General features: G+C 44.9%; 1 protein-coding gene across 1 annotated transcript; it reads left to right on the forward strand.

The window, feature by feature from the left end:
- The first annotated feature begins 628 nt into the window (after window positions 1-628).
- On the forward strand, window positions 629-9,173 carry ATP5PO (ATP synthase peripheral stalk subunit OSCP). The gene is made up of 7 exons (XM_025871918.2): window positions 629-745; window positions 1,922-1,972; window positions 2,961-3,071; window positions 5,328-5,457; window positions 6,187-6,299; window positions 8,618-8,704; window positions 8,992-9,173. Exons 1-7 carry the CDS (start codon window positions 710-712, stop codon window positions 9,103-9,105), a joined length of 642 nt encoding a protein of 213 aa, XP_025727703.1. The 5' UTR covers window positions 629-709; the 3' UTR covers window positions 9,106-9,173.
- The last annotated feature ends 8,035 nt before the right edge of the window (window positions 9,174-17,208 follow it).

Here is a 17,208-nt window from a genome sequence, read left to right on the forward strand (position 1 = left end):
GGGTGGGGGGATGGGTTAGCCTGGTGATGGGTATTGGGGAGGGTGTGTATTGAATGGAGCACTGGTGTCGTGCACAAACAATTAATCATGGAACACTACATCAAAAACTAATGATGTAATGTATGGTGATTAACATAACATAATAAAATAAAATTAAAAAAAAAAAAGAATTCAGGCACCAGCATCTCACATGCCCTCACAAACCAACGAGTCGGTGAGATGAGGGAAAAGGAGGTGTGGAGGTGGAGTAGTCAGGGCCCAGGCATTGGGCAAGAAGAGTCCGCAGCTGCAGCCGGAGGGCTCGTTTCTTTTTATACAGCGCGAGGAACTGCCCTTGATACACGCTTTGGCGCGGTAGAAAGAAGGGGTAAAAGATGCTAATAAAGCTAGTAATGAATGTGAAATTGACCCTCTTTATCGAAATGGAAACCTAAAAACTAGGGACAATAAATCCATCCTACAGTAAGGACCATTTAGCAACTCAAGGATTTCATCTTAGGGCGCTGTCCGAACCCATTAGCTCAGCGGGTCCAACCCTTAACACCCACTTCTAAAGACCACAAATCCCAGCCTGACGGCGATCCGTGCGCATGCGGCCTGACGACCTACGCCTACATTTCCCAGCGGGCCGAGCGGCTACGCTGACGCACGCGTGCGCCCTTGCGTTTCTCTCTCTAAATCGCGTTTGACCTACAGCCACCGGGAGAAAATGGCCGTCCCAGCAGTGTCCGGGCTGTCCCGGCAGGTGAGAGAACGGAGGTCCTGAAAACTAGCGAGAGGATCCCTCCTAGGGTGAAACGTACCAGGTCGCTAAGGGCCACCGAGTGAGGAAGCGTGGCCGCCGTTCAGCGTTGTGGGGCCCCGCGAGTGGGGGCGACACAAAGTGGCTTAGGCGGCCGTGCTTCCCCTCTGTGGACGCCCGCGGGGCAGGGGGCGCAGGGTGACGCCTTTGGGTGGTGCCTGACCTTGGCGACCCCCGAGCACAGCCTCGGGAAGCAGGTAGCTTGAGTAGCCCCGGGGGGGACGGGGGAGGCGGGCTTCCCGGGCTTCCCTGGATCGCGAGGAAAGGACACGGCCCACCCCCAAGTCACTTAACTTTTGTCGTTGTGGTCAAACCTGTCAGGGGTCGCCAGTAATGCTAAGGATTATTTGTAAAGCCCATTTCACATAAAGAAAATGAGATGGAAAAGTGTAAATGACTCGTCCTTGGCAGCTTAGCCCGTAAGGGGTAGGTAGAGCTGAGATTCGAACCCACACGGTCACACAGAAGATGGAGTTGGAAGGAAAATTTGTGCTCTTTATACTACATATCAACACTATGCTTTGCATGTCATGACGCCTTGCAACTTAGGTTAAGTTTTCTCTAAGTGATTCCCCACAACCAGTTGGTATAGTACTCAACAGAACTGAAATTATTTAAAGGTGACCTGTGCCCTTGCAGATTTTTTAAACGATGGGTTCCAGCCTTGTTCCTTGGTAGACAGGATACCGTTTCTCAGAGCTAGGGCCTGTGCTCACATCAGAGTGCTGCAATACGCTGGATTAGTCTTTATTTTCCTATAGCATTTGGAGTCTAAGAAAATACATCTCTTGCACATCATGATTGGAATCTTCCCACTTTTTATTAAAATCCTTGTTCACGGGTGGTAATACAAATGCCAAATATCTTGCGTTGGTTTTTTTTTTTTTTTTTTTGAAACCTGTATTTCAGCCAGATTTGTGTTTTCTCTCTTACACTGGTGTGCTAGCCTCACCCTGTTCCTAATAAACGAAGGAGTTGGTGGGAAAGCAAATTTCCCAGGCAACTAGGGATGATTCTCAGTGGGGATATTTACTCCTAGGTAATAAAGAGCAGCTCATGTAACCTATGTGATGATACTCAGAAACTAATAATTTAAAATGTTTTATTACTGTTTTAAAGGTGCGATGCTTTAGTATGACTGTGGTCAGGCCGTTTTCCAAGCTCGTGCGGGTATGTCAACTTTTGTAATTAATTGTAAAATAGATGAAAGTGTGTAAGTCAAACAGCAGTACAGTTAGGGCATAGACTTTTGTATAAGTACTATCTAAACCTTTCTGCATGATTTGTGGTTTCCAAAATGTGATGTGTGCATGGGGGCAGAAAATGGAATAAGTTGAATGCCTGGTGTGTGACAGGGCCCTGCATAACCTTTGTGAGAATTTCTTAAAACCCCGTTACAGTGATGGAAAGTAGCTGGTCTTCCCATTTACAAAAAAGGAAACAGACTCTGGGAAAACCTGCCCAAGGTTACTCAGCTTGATCCTAGAGCTGGACTGGAATTAAATCTTTCTCATTCAAAGCCTAAGCTTTCCCACTTCGACCATATAGCACCGTCAAGCTTATGTAGTCATATGTTGATGATAGTGTGTACAAAAAAGTCTACAGTTTTTGGTGAAAAATAATTCAAGCATCAGACAGTAAGTTGCTAAAGAGCTCTATTAAACTGAACATTGAGGAGGAGGCACCAGAGGGGAAATTTATGATACTACTACGAAGTATATAAATACATACCTGTATATGTTTCATAAATACCTGTTTTCTTGGCTCTAACATGCAACACTGCCTTCTGTCAGTGTTTAAAATCTCCAGTACTTGGAACTGATTAGTTACTGAGTTCAAAGGAAGCATAAGCTCATCTCAGAATTAACGTAACTGATTTATATAGTTAGAGCTGAAGGGGACACCCTGTTTCCTCAACACCTCATTTTAAGATGAGAAATTGAAAGCTTAAAGATGGAGTGACCTGGCCAAGGAAACAGCCCTAATTTGTTTGAGAATTGCCATTCAGAATTGCTCTTTATGACATATTTAAACTGTTTTGTGCTATAAATGATGTCATTTTTTAAATATAAGTATTTAATCCTCCTATTGGCAGTATGATCTTGTCTTAAGTGATTTTCCTTTTCTCTTCCTCCCCTACCCCATCCTTTTTTTAAAGCCACCTGTTCAGGTATATGGTATCGAAGGTCGCTATGCCACTGCTCTTTATTCTGCTGCATCTAAACAGAATAAACTGGAACAAGTAGAGAAAGAATTGTTGAGAGTAGCAGTAAGTAGCTTTTCTGTTCATTACTTAACTAAATTTCCTTCGTATGTTTTTGCTTTAGTTACTTGGCCATATATCCCTAATGAGGTATATTATATCCTAAGAGAAAATGGACTACAAAAAAAAAAAAAGGAGAGAAAGAAAAAAAAGACCTGTTTTCTGTAATCATGTTGATAGTGATAGTAGTGGGTATCATTATTCTGAACCTATTGTGTAATAGGTACAGTTAGATACATATCAGGATATTAATATTAGGAACCAAGACTTGGGGCTAAGAGAAGAAATAGAAGTCACCTTTGAAAATCTGTGTTTGTCTTCATGTATTTCCGAAATAGTCTTTAGAATGTATTATATAACTTGCTTTATTAGGAATTTATGCAGCCTTTTCTCCGTTTCAATTTTTATTTTATTCCCAAGATGTGAGAGGAAAATGACCAAGCAGAGCACACTGAGCAGCAAAATTAGGAAAGCTGTATGGGCTCCATAATGATATTAGAGAACTGACAAAGATCATGAAGCTTACGGGGGAAAGTTTATTTTTACATTTTTTAACATAAAAAGAGAAAATTAATTGAATTAACAGAAGTCTCCTGTGTAACTTAAAGAGGAGAATCTCTGCAGTAATTTTAACTCCATTTTCTAGTTAACAAGTACCTGCCCGTTTTGTTGCTTCCCCTTCTCTTTTTGCTTTGTGGTTGCCACCTGCAACAGTAAGTTCTGGATTAAAGGAGAGGCTGGTATATATCTCCAGAGTTTTGCTTTTTTTTGGTTTTATGTTTCAAGACGTTCTTGTATTTTTAATCCACTTATTTCTAAACATTTTTTTTTTTATCTTATTTGGAAGAAAAAACCCTCACAGGCTAGTCATATAAGATAATATGTATTTTGTTCATTTTTCATTTTAAGCTTTTTGTCGAACTTTTGTCCTAGCAGACAATAATATTAGCTCTCTATTCCTTTCTTTGTCGGTTATCTCTACAGATAATGCTTGCGGTCTTAGTTGGTGTGATTATGACCCACACAGAGCCAACAGCCTTACTGGTGGAGACGCTTGGGAGAAGGGTAGCAAGAGAAGGCAGGATCACACACGGGGAATTTGGGAGGTGATAATTATTGCCCGCCACTTGTCATTTATGCCCATTTTAAACCTGAACGGTGGTGTTCACGGTGGAGAGCATGGCCTGGGTTGTGGTCATTAGAATGGGATTTGACTAAAACCCAGAAATCAGTTAAAACACAGAGACATAGAAAGGAGGCAGTTACCTTAAGACACTATCAAGCGTTAGCAGTGTTCTGGTGCTGAGAGGAACGTGTGATGCTACACAGGTGCCACGAGTTTTGGCAGGAAAAGATGAGAAACATGAAAAACAGCATTCCCCTGACACCTGAATGCTTTTCATTTGTGTAAGTCAGCGAGTTTTAGGGGGAAATACTGTTTTCTGTGGAGTCACTCAAATTGAAGTGACTCTCTAATCCACCTGACAAGCAGCCTGGATTAGAGACAGAATTCTGGCCAGGAGCGGGGGACAAGGGGCTACCGGAGCTGTTTAACTGAAAGGTGTCCGGATGGAAACAGCCGTTGGATCGTTGAACTCTGGCCTGATACTAAGGGGAGCAAGATGCTGGAAGCTACCCTGCGTCACTGAAAACAGACATTTATGAATTAATAAAATGGAGACGCATGGTGTCTCTCATGGTAGCTGCACTCCCACTGTTTGTCCACTCTCCCTCCCATACTGACGGAGGCTGCTCTGGAAACACCAGAGGTCTCTCTCGGGGCTCTGTAAGAGGCAGGACAGCATCAGGATCAGTCTGAGACAGGCCCCTGGAAAGGGCATGACAGGGATGCCTCCTTTGCCGTCAGAGCACCTTTTTAGGTCCGCACGTGAGTGTTGGCATTACTGGCCGCCTCATAGTATGTGCAAATCTAGAGTATTACCCGTATTAAATGCATTAACATATGCAGTTCTTTGAATCTTCTGGCTGTTTAATTTTTTTATAATCTCTCTTAAAAAGCAAATGTAAATTTAAGAAGCTTTATAAAGTGTTTTTAAATTTTTTCAAGAAATATCATATATCCTGTGTAAAATCAAGGTATGGTGTATTCTCAAAGGCAATGAAAATTACTTGATTGTAAATTTCATATGTGCTTGAGTGCTGATTTCATTTATGAAATACATGATTCATAAGAAAGTGTTGTGGCAGTTAGGATCATTTATGCTTTAAAGAGTTTAAGAAATTATTTTTCGGTACTTTTAGCAAATCTTGAAGGAACCCAAAATGGCTGCTTCCATTATGAATCCCTATGTAAAGCGTTCCGTGAAAGTGAAAAACCTAAGTGACATGAGCGCAAAAGAGAGGTTCTCTCCTCTCACATCCAACCTGATCAGTAAGTATTGGATCTTTTCCACTGAAGTCCCTGAAAATCTTGTGACTGGAAATGTGGTCCATGGACCAGGAGCATCAGCATCCCCTGCCTTTTGGCAATGAAGCATCTCAGGACTTAGCCAGCCTGCTAAATCAGAATCTGCGTCTTAACTAGCTCCCCAAGTGAATTGTTTGTGCATTAAAGTTTTAGGAGCACTGTCTGAAGGATATTAAGATGTAAGAAAGCAATTGCAGTCAGTACTTTCAGTCTGTGGAGAAGACCGGTGGGATTCACACCAAGAAAATGGTTTGTAGCCAGTGGTTGTACCTTGGTCCTTGAAGACATTTGCATTCTTTGGTGCATTTGGCTTGCTTTTGAAGTCCCTTGGTCAACCAGAATATGAGCTCCGAAGAAAATGTGTTCATGTCGTCATCTTTGAATATAGATGTATGTTAATTTGAGGCTAGATTCCAACCAGAAATAGAATCAGATTGCAGGCTGCAATGAAGATAGCTGCTGCAGATCTGAGACCTCCCCCCACACCCACCTTACTAATTTAGATGTGAATCAGTGCTGGTTCTTTTAAATGCTGATAAATAACAAGTTGCGGCGTCTTTATTCACATTCTTGAAGGATGTTGAATATGGCATTTTAAGGCCACAAATCTAAGTTTGCTTTTGAGGTGAATATAATACCTCATGAATGATGTGTTTTGAGTTTCATGTTACTAAGACACTTTCCCTTTCCCAGATTTGCTTGCTGAGAATGGTCGCTTGTACAGTACCCCTGGAGTCATTTCTGCCTTTTCGACCATGATGAGCATCCACCGTGGAGAAGTACCGTGCACAGTGACTACTGCATCTGTAAGTGACACCCTGTTGATGCTAGATTTGCTATGACATGCCATGCATCACATTTTGCATAACGAAAAGAAAAAACACGCTGAAATCCAGGAGTTGGTAAAGGGTGACTTGTTGCTTAGGAGGTTTGCTTCAGGTCTTAAACAGTTCTGCTCTGGAAAGGCCAGTGTGTATCTTCTTAGTGCCTCCCTAACCAGTGACTACTCAGAAGGACCATACTAGGTTAGAATATGTTAGGAAGTAGTGGTTTTTTTCCTTATACAGCTTTCAGTTATTTTGTAAATACCTTAGTAAGTAGGCTTCTGGAACTAGAGTGTCTCATCTTCTGTGGGGGTGAATGGGAGGAGGGTAGGGCACGTAGGCCCTTTGATCTTGTTGCATTGCTGGAGTGGGCTATAATAATGGACACTATTTTTTGAAACCTGCTGTATGCTAGGTACTTTATAATTTATTATTTTAATATCAGGGTTCCAGGTGAGGTAGAATTATCCTTGTTTTATAGATGAGGAAACCCAAGGAAATTAAGTTGCTTGCCCAAGGTGACAAAACATGGAATCAGGATTTGAACATAGGCCTGTCTTTCAGAAGTGCATGTTCCTTAAGCAACACTGTGTCCCCAGAATTAATTTTGTTGATGTCTTAAATACGTGTTTCCTTCCTACTGCAGTTGAGTCAGTACAGGAAAACAGCCTGTGGGGCTTAATTATCAGTAGAGGATGGTAGATTGGCTTGGAAAATATGCAGCACCTGACCTCGTCTCGATTAATATTTCTGATGTTTAATAGATACTCTGACTCTCCAAAACAGCACAATTTCAAAACGACATTTTAGTACATAGTAACATTTGCACACTTGTAGCTCAATAGTTGGTGCCACCAAAGCACGTAACTGGCCGAGAATCATTGCAGCTCAGGCCTTCATCTGAGCCCACTGGGACCGCAGCAGCTCCCCCTGACAGGGGAGCCCAGACAAGGCTTCACCCAGCACATGGTCACACCGTCCCCGTGGCTAAGCCCTGGTATAGGTCACTCAGATTACAAGGACATGATTTTTTGTAAAAGTTTTTTAGAACCAACTGTTGCTAATGCTTTTGATGTTGAAACTCCTTGGGTAAATAAGCTTCCACTGTTTGAAAACAAAACAAAAAAAAATTACTCCTTGATTGACTAAGGGCACAGACTATAGAAATAGTCTGATTGTGAATATTGAAGCAAGTGGGACCTTAGGTGAGTTTCTTAACCACTCCGAACGTCCGTTCTCTCATACAGAAAATCAGAGTAAGAACTGCTAGCTGCCCAGAGTCATCTAGATTCCAGGAGATGGTGGGTGTAAAATGCCCGGCACCTAGTATGCATCTTAGTGGAAGGTGTGCACATACTTCCAAGTTCTCTAACCTTGGAGGCTTGGCAAATAATGTTTTGATTAGACACTGATAGACTTGGGACTCCTGGGTGGCTCAGTTAAGCATCTGACTCTTGATTTCAGCTCAGGTCATGATCTCAGGCTTGTACAAGCCCCTGCTTCGGGCTCCACGCTCAGTGGGGAGTCTGCTTGTCCCTCTTCCTCTGCTCCTCCCCCGCACACGTGCTCTCTCCTCAAGTAAATAAATAAAATCTTAAAAAACAAAACACTGATAGATTTTTACAGCACCACCCTCCACAAGAGACATTGTTAGATCTTTGCAAAGACAACACTTTTCTGGTGGGTTTGGGGACTCGGGGGGGGGGGGGGGGGGGGGGGCTCAGATTTGTGACAGGTGAGAGGCCTCTCCTCCAGCCAGACTCATCCTCACCTCACCAGGAGTAAGAGTGGGGAGCGGGAGGAGCGAACGCAAGCCTGACGCTCACTCTATCAGAGTAGAGTACCGAGCTGGCCCCCTGGGCACTCCCAGAGGCTCCGAGAGGTGGGGCGCGCCTCCAGAGCTCCTGCTAACTGTGGGTCTTAAAGGTTCTAGGACCAGGTTCAGCTGCAGCTTTCCATCCGCAGAACCCATACCTCGTGCCAGGCCCTCAGGGCTGCACAGAGAAGAGGCCTGTGTCCGCGGGCATCGTTCGCTTCAGGGTCTTCCCCCTTCCCTGCATCTGGCTGCACTGCGGGTACTGGGCAGCAGAGACGGGGAGGGAGTGGTGCTGCCGGGCATTGGCGCCGTGTTGGCGTGGGACGGGGCCCTGGCCGCCTCCCAAGGGCTCCCCAGTGGCTCCACACAGGGATTCACCAGGCCGGTCTTGCCGGTGTGTGCCAGGGAGATTTTTTTTCTTTTACTGTGGAAAGTTTCTGTTGTGCTTTGTCTAAATTTAAAGGATGGTTTTGTCCCCTTTTAGCCTTTAGATGAAGCCACTCTTACTGAATTAAAAACGGTCCTCAAGAGCTTCCTAAGTAAAGGCCAAGTCTTGAAATTGGAAGTTAAGGTAGGTTTTTAATTATGTCTGGTATGTCTCCTCAGGTTGTCTGACACTATCGAAGGGCTATAGGAAGTGAAAAATTAAATCTGATGATATACTTAATTGCTTATAGTAGGAATTTTACATTTTTGACTTAAATGATTACAGATTCCATTCACAATTTGACTTCTTTTCTCTAGACATAATTGTAATACCTTAATTTGTGCAGCGTGTAGACTTTTCAAAGCACTTTTCATCTTTCCATTTGATCAAGAAATGTCAGTGCTTTTTCACGTTTCCAACCTGTTTTCTAGACTGACCCGTCAATCATGGGTGGAATGATTGTCCGTATTGGAGAGAGATACGCTGATATGTCTGCGAAAACCAAGATTCAGAAGCTCAGCAGGGCCATGCGGGAAGTTGTCTGAAAGTGTTGATTTTCTGTCAGTGAAAATTCCTAAACTTGGAGCAACAATAAAATGCTTTCTGAACAGAACATACTGTTTACTCTCTTTTTTTGAAGTGGAAATACAGGGAGCCTTATTTTTATATCTTTTTTTCAGAATCTCCCTAGCCGAAAGGTTAAAAGGCCCATTGTTTGGAGATTTTAGTTTGTGTAGATTATTCTTAGGAATTTATGAAATCTTGTGTCATTAGGAAAAACAGTTAAGGGGCGCCTGGGTGGCTTGGTTAGTTAAGTGTCTGCCTTCGGCTCAGGTTGTGATGTCAGAGCCCCGGGATCGAGCCCCACATCGGGCTCCTGGCTCGGTGGGGAGTCTGCTTCTCCCTCTCCCTCTGCTTCTCACCCCTGCTTGTGCTCTGTCTCTCTCTCAAATGAATAAAAAAATCTTAACAACAACAAAAAAAAAAACTGGTTAATATTTTTTGAGGCCTTTTATTGCCAGGCACTATTAGGTTCTTAAGGTATCTTATCTTACCTCATGTCCTTGGCCTCTCAGCCCAGAGCCTGGGGAGGGGCTGACCCTGCAGGTGGAATTAAGACACCAGCAAACCAGGCCAGTTACTGTCCTGGAGTTTCCACTGTCTGTGCCCATGTCCAGTCAGAGATACTGGAAGTGGTCCTCTGAGCCCCCAGATTCTGTGCGGGTCGGGACATGGGCACCATGCTCTCCTTCATGCTTCTTAATGGCTTCTGCTGAGCATGGACCAACACCTGTCGCTGTGTCCTCGGGTCCTGTGTCTGTCCAGTGCATTGGGTCTGTCTAAGGTACTTCAGACAGGGCCAGCTTGTGCTCATCTGATGATTCTAACAAGTACTTAAGTCCTATGCATCTTGTTTGGACCCCAAAGTGCTTTATCTGTAAGACATATTCGTCTATTTAAGGCATTAATGCTTTCTGTAAAGGCTTTCAGATTCTGGCCAAAAAGATGTCTTCATTCTAGAATCTACTAGAAGAATGCCATGAATCTGCTAACAGGCATTCCTTCCCTCAATCCCACTGCGGGCAGAGGGCCAGTCGAGAGCTGGGCACTCCGCAAAAGAAAACCCGCAGAATAGCAATCCCGACCCCTGTGAATGTCCTCGACCGAGGAATGGCCAGGAGGTTCGGCCTGGAGTAGGAAATCGGGAAGCGGCTGTTCCAGTGATGGCACTGGTCACCGAAGTCACTTCTGCCCTTCAGTCCTGCCGATTTTCAGAGGCCTTTCCAGCCAACCAGCAGGCCGGCGCAACCAATGTTAGAGTCCTGTTTTCACAAGCTGGGACCCGACACAGAGGCAGTAACACTTGTCCTTCTCTGATGACAGTTAACCTGTGATTGGATTCCTCTGAGACTTACCTGTTCCACATGCAGCCCTCACACTTCGGGGTGTGAAGTACGTCCTGATGGACGAGAACCTTTAGAGTACCTGGTACGGGCCAGGCACAGCAATTTGCACTATGCCCACACCACCAGAAAGTTCCGTAAATAAGGGGATAGGACACCATCTGCGGTAAAGCTCATGATGTAGACTTTGGCATCTCTGCACCCTGGGACAGGAGCCGGGTGGCTAGGAACATGTCCCGGGGCCACCGAGGGGGTGTGCGTGCAAGCCTGCACTGCTGCTCCCAAGCTGGGGGGCACCCCAGCTTCCCCAAGCCTCAGTCTCCTCCCCTGTAGATGGGAGCGACAACGCCCACTTCCAGAGTAGCTGCAAGAGGGAAGCAAGGGGATGAAGAATTTAGTAGAGGGCTTCAGAGACGTAAAGATGTCAGTAAACATTAATTACTGGCTCCATCACCTCCAACTTCCCTGGGTCATCTGACCCCGAGGATCAATTGATGAAACACAGCACTCACCTGCCTCGTGGTCACATGACAAAGTCCGTCTGGTACTGCCGGTCAGCGTCTCAGGGCCTCAAGGGCTTGTCCAGCGCCCCTGGTTCCTAATAGAGCTCCATCGGTCCTCCGGGGAGGCCTCTCCCTAGTAAAATACCCTTGATCCTGGCAGACTCCCGCCCCCAATAGAAGATGCAGCTTTGGAAACCACATCTTACAATTTATCACAACCTTGTGATACAGGTGGGATAGACATCACCCTACGTTCAAATGAGGAAAGAGGTTGAGGGGCTCTGGGGTGTGCCCAGTGTCACGTGCTTGACCGGCTGGTGGATCAAGTCCCCGAGCCCCGGTCTTTTCGTGCCCCATTTCGTGCTGGTCCACCACGTCTCTGACCATACCCTGTCACATGGCCTTCCGTCGCTGGAGCCAGCAGGCAAAGCGAATCTTAGTTGAGTCCCTGTGTCCCTTCCCTCTCTGTACCTAAGATGCTCTTGATTCACCCCCAGGTCAGATCTTCCCTACATTTTGCCTCCTGTTGGCCTTCCAGAGAAAAGTGCTCCAGACACCAGTTGTCTCAGGTGCCGGTTCCAAGGTCAGCCTCCAAGAGAGTTTGGACAGCAAACTGATTCCCTTCCTAGAGCTACCCCCGGGCGGGGGGTGGGGGGTGGCAGAGGCAGGACAACTGCAGCTCGGAAGTCCTGCGGGGCATGACATGGCCTGGGGCCATCCTGCATCCTCGTGCTGGGACCAACGTGCCTTCCAGCTGGCATGACACTGCCCTCCTGCCGATCATGCTTATCTGAAACTCTGGCTTCCTCCCGGCCAACCACCTACATAATCACCTGACAACTGACAGACACCACGTTGGGGCCTGTTGGTACTTTCCCAGAAGCCAGGAGTGCCCAGACCGCCGGTTGGCCCCCACATCCAGTCACCAAACTTTTAGCTGGGCATAGGGCCACCCAGCTAGGGACTGCATTTACTAGTGTCCCTTGCAGTATCCGACCAGGGAATGAAGCTCCAGCAGATAAGCAAGGGGAGGGAATGATGTGTGGGTCTTCCTGGATTGACCTCAAGAGGAACCAGCTTGCAATCCTCTCAGGAGGTCCCCTTTCCTTCTGGCTACATGCAGAGGAGAAGGTGAGAGGGGGAGCCACCACACCCCAAGACAGAGCCTAGTGATTTCACGGGCGTGGCCACCCTGCCCAGCCAGACCCTGGACCTCTGGGCCGTTAACAAGAGGGAGAAAAACAAACCTCCCTTGTTGAAGCCATGGGATGTTGGGTCTAAGTGCCAGCAGCTGAGTCTGTAACCTGACCAGTATCCCAAGTTCCCCAAGCCCTGTCTGCCTTCGTCCTAGCTTGCCTCCTGACTGCAGCCAGCACCCCATGGCTCTAGACAGACCGTGACACACATGTCACTGTAAAACCACAAGCTTCTTAGACACGTGGCGGCTGATGGACAAAATCTCTTTGGGAGAACCTTTTGCTGTAACATTGCCCAAATCCTTCAGATCAAACCCAATAACCTTCCTGTTGGTTAAGCACATAGCAACAGGGGAAATGATGAAATGCTTCAAATACTGCCCTATGGGATCATCAGATCATCCGCGGGTTACTCTACCCACAGATCTGTGTACAATGGTATTCATGCAAGGGGAAAATTGTAAAGCAAGCTAAAGATGTCTAACTATTTGAGATGGCTTAAATAAATTAGGATACATTCAGACAATGAGATACTATGCAGGCCTTAAAAATCAAGTTGTGGAAGAATATAACTTGAAAGCAATCAATAATAAAATAGTGAAAAGATTTATATAAATTGTGTAATTGAACATCGCCTTGCATAAGGGAAGTGCTCAATGAATATTAGCTATTTAAGTAGTATAAGAGCATCTTGGGGCACCTGGGTGGCTCAGTTGGTTAAGCATCCAACCCTTGATCTCAGCCCAGGTCTTGATCTCAGGGCTGTGAGTTTGAGCCCTGTGTTGGGCTCAACACTGGGCATGGAGCCTACTTTAAAAACAAAAACAAAAAGAGCATCTAGCACACACACACACACACACACAGAGCAAGAAAATACAGGAATGATGAGCATCAAAATGTTAACATTTATTTTTGTGTGGAAGAATATCTCCATTAACTGATTTTATTTCCTTTGTACTTTTATGTGTTTGCTGAATTTTCAGCATTAACAAATATTTCTATAATTAGGAAAAAACAATAAATATTCTAGAATAAAATATTTCCTTGATTATGCTGGCTCCTAAATTGGGTTAAATAGGTATCTATTCAACATGTTTTACACCGGCGATTCCTTCCACCTTCCGAGCTGTGCAAGGGGGACCTTGTCAATCTCAGAGAGAACTAGGTGTAGTTTGGAAAAGAAATGCATTATTTTCTTTGTTTATGATGAGATTTAATTTATTTTTTAAACCTCAAGAAACCAAGGGAAGGGCATAGGATTTTTATGTTTATCACAAACGGGGCCTCCTGGTTTAAAAAGGGTGAAGACAAACTATTTTAGTGTGCAAATTTTTTTTAACGTGCCATAACAATTCAACTGGTGTTCAAGCCAACCAGAGAGCTTAAAGGACTGGTTCATATTCAGAGAAATCAGTGACGAAATAGGGAAGAATTACCTTAAAACCAGATTACAAGAAAATGCTATAAATCATCCCCTAAAATTCAGATAACAACAAAATTCAGTGTTGGGTTTGCTAATGGTGCCCAGAGTTAAAACTCAAGGTTCTGAACACAGCGTTGTTTGTGTAGGAAACTTCTCGGAAAGCCAAAGTAATACTCTGAATGTCTTTGTAAGACAATCTTAGCTTTATGTTCCCCTGTCAGCACCCCTTGTGTTTCTTCCCCTACACCTCACAGACTTCTCAAACTCTCAGAAGTAGTCAGTACTGGGAAATCAAGTTCTAGTTGGTACTAACATCTGTCTGAAGAAAGCATGGGAAGGGTTGTTGGTTTGGTTTGGTTTTGCATAGTTTTCCTTCCACGACTACAACCTTACCTGTGGGAGAAGGAAGTGCAGGAAGAGAAGCCATTTACAGAGCTATCTGCTTCCTGTCTGCTCAGAAGGGAGGTGGGCAGAAAGAACCCAAAATAATCCACCGTGACAGGGTTGGCTTTCTCATTTTATTCATGAACCATGTGAATTTAAACCATCCAGGTCAAAATGAACACAGAGCTGTTTTGAAGAGATTGTTCTTTTTTAGGTTCAAGATACACAGGAATAGCAATCTATTGATGTCGCTACTAGTTTAAGAAAAAAGAAAAAATCAGTTACCATAGTCTGAATCAGTAAAATTTAAAACATTTCATACATAATAGGGTGCCAAAGGAACACTCAAACAGCAGAACTAACCTCATCTTCTTTTAAACAAACAAACGAAAAAGCAACCTCAAGTTTTGGCCCTGCTTCATCAAACCTTAGACAGATACATAATTCTACAGTTTATAATAGAGTCTAATGTTTAGAACTCCATGGACATTACATATCAGACAATATAGTCTCCCTTCCATGGAAAATTAAGCAGTACCATTATTTGGCAACAGAAGTATATTACAGTCAACAGGACATCCATGGCTGGGTGGTGGGGGGGTGGCCTGGTCTCACCCCCACTCCCGCCCCCCACCGGGGAAGGGTTGTGAGGAGAGGAATATGCCACCAGCACTGTGACCCACTTGTGACTAGAAACACAAGGGACTCGTGTCCGACTGATACATTCTTTTCCAAACAGGTAAAGGCTAACCGGAGTGGCTTGTAAGCACTGCTGGGCAGGACCCTCATGCTCTGGCTTTTCCTGTCCCCCAAATTTTCAAGACAACTAGGGCCCAAGAAGCAGCTGACTGGATGACTCGTTCCCACTCACAGCCCTATTGTTGCCCCAGCCAAGAGGGGACGGTGCTGAGAAAGGTCAGCACCTGTGCTGGGCGGATGGACTAGAGCTCGTCTGGTTCTGCTGGCTGGCCTGGGATGGTCTCCCCAGGCCGAGCTTGAACAAGATCTCTGAATGGCTCCATCTGTGGGAACAGAGTCAGTTACATCCCCAAAGTTCCTCAAGGTGATTTGCAGGTTCCTTGTATGACTCAACAGATTCCAGGAAGCTTCCAGAAATCACAAATTCCCGCCCCCTGAAGTCCAGGAAATCACGTGGACTCCAGTGTTCCCCAATCTCAGGCTTATCAAAAAGGGACTCCAACTGTTGGTTAGCAGCATCAAGAAGCACACAGCTAACTGTTGAAAGACATGCTGAAAACCCAAGGCTCACACTCCCCGCAAATCCCCCGCAAGCCATCGGCCCTACGCTCTCCCTGGCAAGGACCCAGACGCAGGGCCCCCGTCGTCCCAGAAACAGGCTATTTTCTCCACTGCGTCACTTCTGGTCTGTCAGGAGAGGCCGACCCCCGACTTGCCACCTCCTGAAATGACTCCCGAATGCATCTCTCAGCTGAGGGCTTAGACGTTGAGTTTCATGGGACTGTGTATTCCATCTCTCCACAGGGAGCCTGCAGGGACATTCCTGCTGGCCAGTCTGTCCCCTAGAAGCAGCCTGGACTTCTCACCCTTTTCTGGGAAGGAGAAGAGGAGGAAGGCCTCTCATCCCTGGGATCTCCATGAGGGCATCTGAGGAGGCTGCTTGGCACTGCCTGTGTTGTGTGCCCAGAAACAGCTTAACCCAGACACTCCACACTTCGCTCTTCAAAACCCGCCCCACCCCCCGCCAGCTACGCGATGGGTGGGGATGGTGAAGATGCTCCAGGAAATTTCGTTAAAAACGCGACCACCAAAGGAATATGCCGAATCTATCCAGAAAGAGAGCTGTAGAGGCTGATCTGGAAGTCAGGGGCAGGGCACCTCCCTTTATGTTCTGAAATCTCTAGAAGGGTGTTTGGTTCAGTCTGGAATTCCTGACCAATCTGCCAGAACTTCTGGAAGCTTCTGTGGCACATGGATCTGATGGGAAACAGGCTCTCAAACCTCTTGTCCTTCCAACACAACCACCCTCCAGAATGTGACCTATTCAAACCAAGGTCCCAGCTGAGGTCATAGCTACAGGATACTTGTCATTTTTTCACACCACCCATTTCACTTCCATTAATCATATTCTCTGCCCCCCCCCAAAAAAATTACTTCTTTGAATTTCTAACATACGCAACTCGGATTTTCTTTTGAATATAAGAAATTTAGTTGGGCTGGGCCCAAGTAATCTGATTAAGCATTTTCTACTCCTGGTTTTTAAATTTTTTTTTCTATAGTTCTATGCACTTAAATTAGATTCCTAAAATACTCTCATATACATACAGAAAAATAATCTCTCAATGACAAATCACATTTTACAATAACAAGTTAAATATTTCGACTACAGAATCTGTGTTAGTTTATGCAACATTGACCAGCATAGCCTCTTGCATACCATATATACATTTAGTCAGGGACATTCCCATAAACACACAGCAGAGATTTCAAGACAAACCTTTTGAAGAGCATAGCTTTTTCAGGTTATGTAGTGGAATTCTGCATTTTTCTTAGCTGGAAACTGTATCAAATGCAGAAAACCAGATGCCAAGAGCTGATTATCATACACAGGACATTTTTTGTTGTTGTTGTACATTTCTCATCTATATACATGTATTTACACATATGTTGACCACCTATAGATGGGAGGGTACAAAGCTAATGTAGCTAAGGCGATACAACATGAACTACATGATTGCCAACTTCCCTATCTACACAGGGTTACCAAGTTAGGAAGAAGGGGGCTGGGAGGGTATAGACTTCAGCTAGCTGGGTTTCAGCTGACATCATCTGAAGTTGGCTTCACAGTTCAAAGACACTTGGGCTATTGGCAATGTGTGTTTTAAACACATGTGTAAAAGTAAATATCATTACCAAAGATCTTGCCAGAATATCTGCTTTCCGACACAGTGACTATTTAGCAGATGACATTTGAAGGATGCTGATTTATAAAATGCCCATCAAAATATTCGTTCGTGAAAAATAATGCCAGCACGATGTTAATTAAACGCCTGCAGAAAATATTTTCTGAGCTTTCAGTAGTGTAGAAGATTGCATTACACGGAGAAACAAAGCTCTAATTTGCCATTTCATTCAAAGTGAGGCAGTCACGTCCACAAAGATGAATTTGCAACGTCTGTGCAACTTTCTGTCAACCTTTTTACTTAGCAAGCTTTATAATCCCAGATGGAACTGGGGAACAGAAAGGATTATTGCTCTG

This window comes from Callorhinus ursinus, unplaced genomic scaffold (assembly GCF_003265705.2).
Source record: "Callorhinus ursinus isolate GAN/ISIS: 27379988/994484 unplaced genomic scaffold, GSC_fseal_2.0 scaffold1, whole genome shotgun sequence".
Taxonomy (NCBI): domain Eukaryota; kingdom Metazoa; phylum Chordata; class Mammalia; order Carnivora; family Otariidae; genus Callorhinus; species Callorhinus ursinus.

What these genes read in the sequence shown, in the direction of transcription:
- ATP5PO (XM_025871918.2), top strand. Translation starts at nt 710, where the DNA reads ATGGCCGTCCCAGCAGTGTCCGGGCTGTCCCGGCAG. An exon ending in TGTCCGGGCTGTCCCGGCAG is followed by an intron (nt 746 to 1,921) that starts GTGAGAGAACGG and finishes ACTGTTTTAAAG; the next exon opens with GTGCGATGCTTTAGTATGAC. An exon ending in CGTTTTCCAAGCTCGTGCGG is followed by an intron (nt 1,973 to 2,960) that starts GTATGTCAACTT and finishes CTTTTTTTAAAG; the next exon opens with CCACCTGTTCAGGTATATGG.